General features: G+C 42.5%; 1 protein-coding gene across 1 annotated transcript; it reads left to right on the top strand.

The window, feature by feature from the left end:
* The first annotated feature begins 491 nt into the window (after positions 1-491).
* Positions 492-5,110, top strand: LOC149305573 (cytochrome b-c1 complex subunit 7-like). The gene is made up of 4 exons (XM_089477458.1): positions 492-510; positions 1,595-1,666; positions 3,442-3,608; positions 5,033-5,110. Exons 1-4 carry the CDS (start codon positions 492-494, stop codon positions 5,108-5,110), a joined length of 336 nt encoding a protein of 111 aa, XP_089333584.1.
* The last annotated feature ends 4,141 nt before the right edge of the window (positions 5,111-9,251 follow it).

Below are 9,251 nucleotides of genomic sequence, written 5' to 3'. Positions count from 1 at the left end.
ACGCTAAAATGCAAGACGCATACTAGATAAAAAGACTGCATAGTAAGTTAGGTGTGGTTTTAAAAAAAATAATACTATTGCATTGGTAATTATCACAGAATAGTGTCAATTACATGTAAGTTTCACCACAGGAAGTGCACAATACGGACAGGATTTTAAATAAAGCATTCTTGTTCATAGAAGACTATAACTTCTAAAAACCAAATCAAATGTGTTTGAAAAGACACTGATCGTTACATGAATTACATTCACTATGAAATGGCCTGAAATATTTTCCAAAACGTTATTTTAATAATAAAACAAATACCAAATAGCATTGGTTTTTTGTGACCAGACTTCCCTGAGCTGAGCTTGAATGTGGCACCTACATTGCCCACCAAAAACATGTCTCCGTTTCCGCTACTAGTTCCATCTACTTCCGCCCTGGTTACGTATAACGACTCGCGTGTTAAAGTACGTCAAGACGTTGTTCCTGCAGTGGTTTCGCAGCTATGGCGGCTCGGGCACCGGGTAAGGACTGGGTTAGCGGTTACGCTTTGTATGTGGCTTGTGTTTGAAGATGAGGCTTTAATGTTCGATGGTCACGATATTGCTGCTTTCGGTAACGCGGCTCATCTGTCTCCCTTGTATTTGTGAGCCTGGGAGCCAGGCTATCCGCCATGCCCTCTATGTGACCCAGCCTGTGCTGTGACATGCAGGCCGCTTGTTGCTGTGTCCTGTCTGTAGTGGTTTACCAATTTAATGTTATAATGTTGAGTAAAATGAAGACATAAACATTTTGTCATTAACCATTGCCATCCCGGAGAAGCTGAAGTCCTCGGGTACCACCTTCCTGTCATTGGTTTGATTTCAATGTTATACTGTCAGATCTGAAGGGCTATTGTATTATACATTATTGTGTGTATATATATATATATATATATATATATATATATCATACACAATGTGTCTTGTATGTAGGTAAAGTTGATGCAGTTTGAGGTGTAGAAAGCTCTTTAGTCTAAATAACTGCTCCTAATAATGTGTTTTCAGGGCTGATTTTTTTATTTTTATGATTCTTGTTCTTTAATACTAAAGCTGATTACAATAAAATTTCTTCTTCCCACTGCGAGCGGTGCTTTATTATCATTGCCTACAACACACCTACTGGGTGACCCTGGTGTCTAGTGGGGGCAGCAAGTGGACGTCTGAGCTATGCATGTAAGCAACCTCTGCTGCTGCTGAGGCTTCTATGATTGAGCACTGGAAGGTCACGTCATGCCGGGGCTCTGTCATAGAAGCCCCCGGCGGAAGTGACGGGAAGCAGCAGAGGTTGTCTATGTGCATCACGCAGATGTCCACCGGGCTGACAGAGAGGAGGATCCAGGTCCCTTGCAGCGCTGCGGAGGAACTGGATCTTGGTCTTATAGTCCGACTTCTATTTGAGGTCGGGTTATAAGACGACCCCGAATATAAGATGAGGGGTATTTTTCAAAGCATTTGCTTTGAAAAGGCTTCTCTTGTGTTCGGGTAAACAAAGGCAATGCATTAAGAGAAACTTGGAACAATTTCTCAACGTTCTGACGCTCATTATTTTGTATATTTTTTTTTTTAGTTGCAGCATCTGGGCGTTTTCTGGACAGCCTGCGCAAGTGGTACTACGGTGCTGCAGGATTCAATAAACTTGGTAAGGTTAAAATAGCTAGCGTACCAAAACATCTGTCGCAATGCTATATGGCTTAGGAACTACCAGTAGTTGTGTTCTAACTTTCTTGCTGCTGACTAACCATTATGGATGAATCCCCTCCTGGTTTTTAACAAGTAAACCAATCAAGTTCAGGGGACCAGATCCCTACTCTGTTTCCAGTTAGCATTCTGTCCATCATACCTCCACTAAAGAAGCATGTACATTAAACTACTCCGTGGACGGGTGATGCTACAAAAGTTAAAGTGCATTTGATGGCCGTTGTTTTCCTTTTCAGCTTATTATTTTATTAAAATATAATAAACAAAAAAAAATAAAATTATATTTGGGGAAACCTGAAAAACAACTTTTTTTAATCGTTTCATTGAATGTTTGTATCCGCAAACTAACATTGACATTGTATTGCTTGTCAAGTACCTGTGTTGCTGTCATAAATAGGGTTGATTTCTTCAGATGTGTGTTTTTTGATGAGGAAAATGTTTGGTGGAAATTAAGGATAAACTGGAGAAAAAAAATGTCTTTCCCCTACATGCTAGACATCTTGTTTGTGTGCTCAGCGTCAATACTGTATTTGCTCAATTATAAGACGACCCTGATTATAAGATGACCCCCCAAATCTGAATATTAATTTAGGAAAAAAAAGAAAAAGCCTGAATATAAGACGACCCTAAAGGAAACATTTTTTACCAGTAAATGTTAATTCATCTAAACTATTTTTTTTTTTTTTTTTAATAAAAGCTATGATTGAGAAAAATATTTGTTTTTATTTCCTTCTGTTTTCCAACCTGCCCCCCAGTTATGCACATCTTCCCCAGAAATGCCTTATACCCCCTATATGCCACTGTGCCCCATGATGTCTTTTAACCCTCTAAATGCCACTGTGCCCCATGATATGCCTTTTGACCCCCTATGTGCCACTCTGCCTCCAGAAATGCCTTATACCCCTATATGCCACTCTGGCATTTAGAGGGTTAAAAGGCATATTATGGGGAAGAGTGGCATATAGGAGGGTTTAAGGCATTCAGGAGGCGGAGTGGCGTATAGAGGGTTAAAATGCATTTCTGTAGGCAGAGTGGCATTAAGGGGGTTAAAAGGCGTTTCACAGAGCACTCTGCCTCCAGAAATGCCTTATGCCCCCCATTTAACACTCCCCTGCGCCCCCCCCCCCAACTTACCGGTGCTTCTGACTTCCCTGTCATGTAGCCGGGGCAGCGTGTAGATCCCACGCATTTATGCTGCAGCCGGAAGGAGGTGTGGCTAGCAGCGGGGGTTGTCTGCCTCCATCGCGCAGACCTTCCCCGACTGTCAGAGATCAGAGTTCCCCGCACCGGGGGGACATCTACACGCTGCCCTAGCTACACACCGGGGACTCAGAAGTACCGGTAAGTGGGACGGGGGGGAGACAGGAGGATCCAGGTCCCCTGCAGCTGTGGGGGATCTGGATCTTAGTCGTCTCACAGTCAGACCTATTTGACGTCTGATTATAAGACGACTCCGATTATAAGACGAGGGGTATCTTTCAGAGCATTTGCTCTGAAAAAAACCTTGTCTTATAATCGAGCAAATACGGTAATTAGCTTAATTTGTGGCTAGAAGTAAAATACTGCTTTCTTGCAGTATTCCAGATGGAGATGAAGTAACTGATCCCATCAGTTACTTGCTGCCAGTACTTATCTTGGCCAAAATCAAGACTATAACTGTATCGCTCAGATTTTTTTTATATATATAATCACTTTATACCTTCTTTTTACACATAGGTTTAATGAGAGATGACACAATCTTTGAAGATGATGATGTAAAAGAAGCAATACGGAGACTTCCAGAAAATCTTTATAATGACAGAATGTTTCGCATTAAGAGGGCTCTTGATCTTAGCCTTAGACAGCAAAACCTACCAAAACAACAGTGGACAAAATATGAAGAGGTATGTTACGCATTCTAGAAACATGAAGTATGACCAATGTGGGATCAAAAAAAGGTGATTTTGCTGGAAAGTTCTAAAAACATTCTAGCAGAAACATTTTATAAGTAAGCCCTACTGATTATTTACAGGCAAATGTCTGAAGATCATCCTTGCGTTAAATATAAAGTCCTACCAAATACTCTGCTAGTTGAAAAACTAATGCACGATTCTTGCAGACTGCTGTGTCTTATGTTATTGGCTGTGTAATCATGTAGAGACTGGGGGAGTTGATTTCAAAGTACCGGATTTGCTCGATTATAAGACGAGGTTTTTTTCAGAGCAAATGCTCTGAAAAATACCCCTCGTCTTCTAATCGGGGTCGTCTTATAATCAGACCTCAAATAGAGGTCTGACTATGAGACTAAGATCCAGATCCCCCCACCCCACACACACTTACCGGTGCTTCCAATTTCCTGCTGTATACCGGGGCAGCGGGTTGACGTCCACTCGATCCGCGTAGACAACTTCCGCTGCAGCCGGATGGAGGTGTGGCTAGCACCCGGGGTTGTCTGCGTCCATCGCGCAGTCCTTCCCCGGCTTTCAGAGTTCCCGGTGCGGGGAACTCTGATCTCTGACAGCCGGGGAAGGTCTGCGCGATGACGCTGACAACCCCCGGTGCTAGCCACACCTCCTTCCGGCTGCAGGGTAAGGAAGACTGCTGCCCGGGTATACAGCAGGAAATTGGAAGCACCGGTAAGTGTGTGTGGGGTGGGGGGGAGTGTTAAATGGGGGGGAGACAGAAGGAAGACTGCTGCCCCGGTATACAGCAGGAAATTGGAAGCACCGGTAAGTGTGTGTGTGGGGGGGGGGGGGAGTGTTAAATGGGGGCATAGGGCATTTCTGGAGGCAGAGTGCTCTATGAAATGCCTTTTAACCCCCTGAACGCCACTCTGCCTCCTGAAATGCCTTATACCTCCCTATATGCCACTCTGCCCCATAATGTCCCTATTAACCCCCTAAATGCCAGAGTGGCATATAGGGGTATAAGGCATTTCTGGAGGCAGAATGGCACATAGGGGGTTAAAAGGCATATCATGGGCCACAGTGCCATATAGAGGGTTAAAAGGCATATCATGGGCCACAGTGCCATATTGGAGTGGCAAGCCTGGGGGCAGATGTGCGTAACTGGGGGGCAGGTTGGAAAATACAAGGAAATAAAAACAAAAAAATATTTTTCTCAATCATAGCTTTTATTAAAAAATATAGTTTAGATGAATTAACATTTACTGGTAACTTTTTTCCTATAGGGTCGTCTTATATTCAGGCTTTTCCTTTTTTTCCTAAATTAATATTCAGATTTTGGGGGGTCGTCTTATAATCGAGCAAATACGGTAATTAGTTTACTATTGCCTCTAAGCACTAATTCGAAATGTTCTTTTTACTAGGATGTCCATTACCTTGAACCCTACCTGAAAGAAGTTATCCGTGAAAGAAAAGAAAAAGAAGAATGGCAGAAGAAATAAGGCGTCTTTTCATGCCAGCAATGTACAGTGAAACTCATTATTCGAAAACCTAACCCAATATCCGTCTCTGGAGCTGACCAATAATAAATGTTCAAGAAAACTTCTAGTTTGTTCTCCATTCTGGTTAATAGTGTAATTTTTGTAGTCTGAATTTATTTGGTCTGTTTTTGGACAGTAAAATCGGGGGGCTTTCTACATTTGAGAACAAAATTCATTATAATTCGCTCTCTGGATATCACCTTACCTTTTCCCCTGACAGCTTCCATGTCCATGTCTCCGTGCTCTGCAACTCCACATTCAGAAGACGACTTCTTGGACTGCTGTTCTGTGGACAACAGGACATGAACTCTGATAAACGTCTGCAAAATGACAGAGCTTCCAAGCCAATACAACCCAAAGCCCCCCCCCCCCCGATTGGTGGAATGGAAAGAGGATGTGCCTGAAGGCTCCGCCCTTTTGCGGAAGTTCATTGGAGATCGTTTCCTGTTCTCTGAGAAGCAGACAAAGAATGAAGACTTTGAAGCAGCAGATGAAGAAAGATAAGAAGCGGAGTTGCACAGAGACAGGGGTATGGAAGTGGTTGGTGGAGAAGGAGAGACATTCAGAGAGGACGTGAGCCCGAAAGAACCAATGTAATTCAAATGAAAATTTGGAGCTCTTTGCTTTGTATTTGTTTCCTTGGGAGTCCGTCCTCGTTTTCTGAGATTTGTACGAATTGAGGAAAATGGCAAATTTTGCTAAAATTGCAGACCCTCTTCGTGACTGAGCTGCTGTTACCCCTACACAATGGCAAGGGAGTGGGAGATGTGGAGAGAGCAGGGGAAGATACTGAGAAATATGAAATGGGGAGAGACAAAGGGGAGGCATAAAAAAGAAAGAAATAAGATAGAGGTAAACGCGATAGATAGGGAAAAGGGTGAGGTAAAGTAAATGGAAATAGGAGATACAAAGAGTAGAGGGAATGTCAAAGATGAGAGATGGGAAAAGAGATTTTGAATGAGATAGAGAAAAAGATAATGAGAAGGGGGAAGAAATAATGAAATGAAAGGGTGAGAGGGTAAGGAGAGAAGATGGATAAAGAGGTAACTCATGCGGATGCAATCGGGGTTCTTTGGGGTGTATGACTAGTCATCTATGCCTGCAATTTAGGGTTTACATGCGCAATTTGATCTATACCTTCAATGCAAATGCATAGTTGGCAGATTTTTCAGTTGATCTATGCATGCCATAGGTAGCTTCAAGCTTAAAAAAACAGGTGTCAATAACAGAGCAGAGAGGATGGTATGCTGTAGAGCCCTGCGCGGGCCTGCTTTTTTAAATCCCACTCCTGCCCGCTCCCGCTGATTATTTTTTTTTACCAATCTCGCCGGCTCCCGCAATGTGGGTGTTCCGCTCCCGCCACATTTGTGACCAATTAAGCCCACCTCCTTACCTGAACTGCAGATTTCCCGCACAGTGCCGCAAGGCTGCCCTCGAGTTGCTCCCTCACAGCATCTCTTCTCTTGCGCCGCCCAGGAACAAGGCGGAGTCACGGGAAGTGACGTCACATCACGTGACCCCGTTTTGTTCTTGGGTGGAGCAAGAGAGGAGACACTGTAAGGGAGAAGTGAGAAGGCAGCCTTGCGGGACTGCGCGGAATTACCGGGACCCGCAGGTACAGTGCCTGACTGCCCGCTCCTGCCTGCAACCCCAGCAAGACCGCCTGCGTCCGCAACTTTCTTGGCGAGTCCTGTGGGACCCTCCCAATGCAGTCCTCTAGAATGCTGCAGCTCTGGGGGTCCCCTCTTTTCTTGCAGTAGAGAAATACATAGTTGCAAAGTAATTCATGGTTGTTCAGTCAGTTTGGGCCGGTAGATTGTGCCTTGGCACACTGGTTAATGCTGGCAGATCAAATGAGTCACCAATAATTGATTATGAATTTGGGAACTTTTTATAACACTTTATTGGCAATTTGTATCTGATTATGACCTAAGCATCCTCAAGGGGTTGATTAACTTGACCTCATGCTGACAATTAAAATTACATGCTAAGATTTCAAGCTATAGTTACACATTAGCAATTCAACTTCGAGGACACCAATCCAATAAACATTTGCTAACTGTTTTAAACACACAGCAAGCAGACCTCATTACCACATTCAATCATGTTACAGCAGAAGCGCTTTACAGCCAATGTAGTACACATACTCTGCTGATGTTTGTTTTAATGTTTATTTACAGAGTTAAGCATGTTTGTTTTGCTTTCAAGGGTTATAATGTGTGTAACCCATCTAGTAAGATTCTAAAAATATAACAATTCTGAAGGGTATACTAGTATACATACACCTAACTCTTCTCCAGAATCCCTTGTTGATACTACACTGGTCTCTGGTAAGAGATAAAAACATGCGCCAATTGCACGTCTTGAGAAATGTATGATTTCAAGCTCTGGTGAATCACCATACACAGACTATTCATGAGTATAAATGAGTGAATTCATGTGTTTGTGTATTATAGCATGGATGTGAAAGTGGGGGGGGGGGCAAGCATGGCACAGAGAGGCTGCTTGGGGCAAAGGTGGCACAGACATGATGTTTGGGGACAAAAATGCATTCTATCTGGGTGTTAGGCAGGTCCTATGTGTGCAATCTGGGTGCCAGACCTGTGATCTGCCTCTGAATTGTACCGTTACCTCCAATGGGTCTATAGTTAGGAAACATGATTTACAGTTGTACAAATGAATGCTGAGAGGAGAATGCTGATTCCTAGTGTATTTTTGTTTTGTTTTGTCTTTTCAAAACAAGTAACTGCACTATTGGCTGTGCCCTGAGGTCGCTCTTTAAGAAGGGGTCCTGTCACGGTTCCACCCTGCTTGCCAGACCCCTGTATGTATTATACCGGTGAAGGTGCTATTTCTCTAGTGGCGACTCCACTGGGTTTGGGAACTCTGGCTATGATCTAATTGTGTCAACTGGGCCTTGTTAACCTCATTATCTGGTGCAGCCCAGCAAACAATGTCAAAGATCAGAAATGCACTCAGCAGCTCAATGGTTAAACACACCAAGCAAACACTATAATGGTGCTAAAGCCCCCAAAAAGTGCCTCCAAGCACTTTGTAAATACTATAAAACATATATGGTTAGCACTCAAAAGAATACACAGGAAAATATTTTTTCAGATCCTGCACGCCACCATCAAGTCACCTTCACCCAAGCAGTCTTCCCCTTCAATCACTCAATAGATTGCAAGCTCATCAATGCAGGATCCTCCTCTCCTGTATGAATGTTTTTTTTTATTTTAAGTTGTCTTTGTTAAATATTTTCACTTCGCAATTGTGCTACGGAATCTGCTGATGCTTTATAACTATATGTAATTATTATTATCTTTTATTTATAAAGCATAATGTAATGTAACTGTCAGGCAAAAACTGATTTCTATGAAAGAAGAGTCAGATGGTAGTTTCCTCTGTCAATAATTTTCTATCGAAATAAGTCTGCATTATTTCATGATGCACAGTCCTCATAATTAAGAAAACGTATGCGTCTACAACTAGGATTGTAGTTCCATGACACTTAAAGGAATGGTATCTACAAAAGAACAGCAGGTTTTTTCTACGCTCAGCTTTATTGCAGCACTTATCTTTATACCCAAAGGCATGTAGCATATGGTCTGGGCTGTGGTTTTATGGTCAGTGCAAATAAATATTTCACTTATATTCTTTTGTTTTATGGTTTTTCTGATGAAAAACCAAAAGTGTATTTTACGGAACCAATAAACGTTCGCATTTAATTCTAGATATTTTGTAAATATGTGTATCACCATCCAAATGCTGCTTTTGTGTGTAGCTATAAGAGGGTGAAACTTGGTGACAACTAAGCAACTGGTAGAGTCACACAGCAAAGTTCCTGCAGTGTTCTGCAGGGTTGAGTCCCTATATATTTGCTGTTATGATGTTAACTAATGTTTGGGAGAGAAAGCCACCCTTTATCTTGGAGTGCCAAAACACTGTGTGATAGGCATGTTTAGGGAATTCAAGTGATTCTGTAACTAGAGGCACATGGCTATCTATATGTTAACCTGATGGATTTCCAAGAAATAATTATTCTTTTTGACAGAGGTCAACAAAACATCAATATTTCGCTTTGGACTTTTGTTGACAGCCA

Source organism: Sceloporus occidentalis, unplaced genomic scaffold (genome assembly GCF_023333645.1).
Source record: "Sceloporus occidentalis isolate IW3139 unplaced genomic scaffold, rSceOcc1.0.p SCAF_11, whole genome shotgun sequence".
In the NCBI taxonomy this organism is placed as follows: Eukaryota; Metazoa; Chordata; class Lepidosauria; order Squamata; family Phrynosomatidae; genus Sceloporus; species Sceloporus occidentalis.
This window is presented reverse-complemented; position numbering and strand designations above follow the sequence as displayed.

Coding starts and splice junctions, on each gene's coding strand:
- LOC149305573 (XM_089477458.1), top strand. Junction 1,667..3,441: donor TGCAGGATTCAATAAACTTG/GTAAGGTTAAAA, acceptor TTTTACACATAG/GTTTAATGAGAGATGACACA. Junction 3,609..5,032: donor AGTGGACAAAATATGAAGAG/GTATGTTACGCA, acceptor TCTTTTTACTAG/GATGTCCATTACCTTGAACC.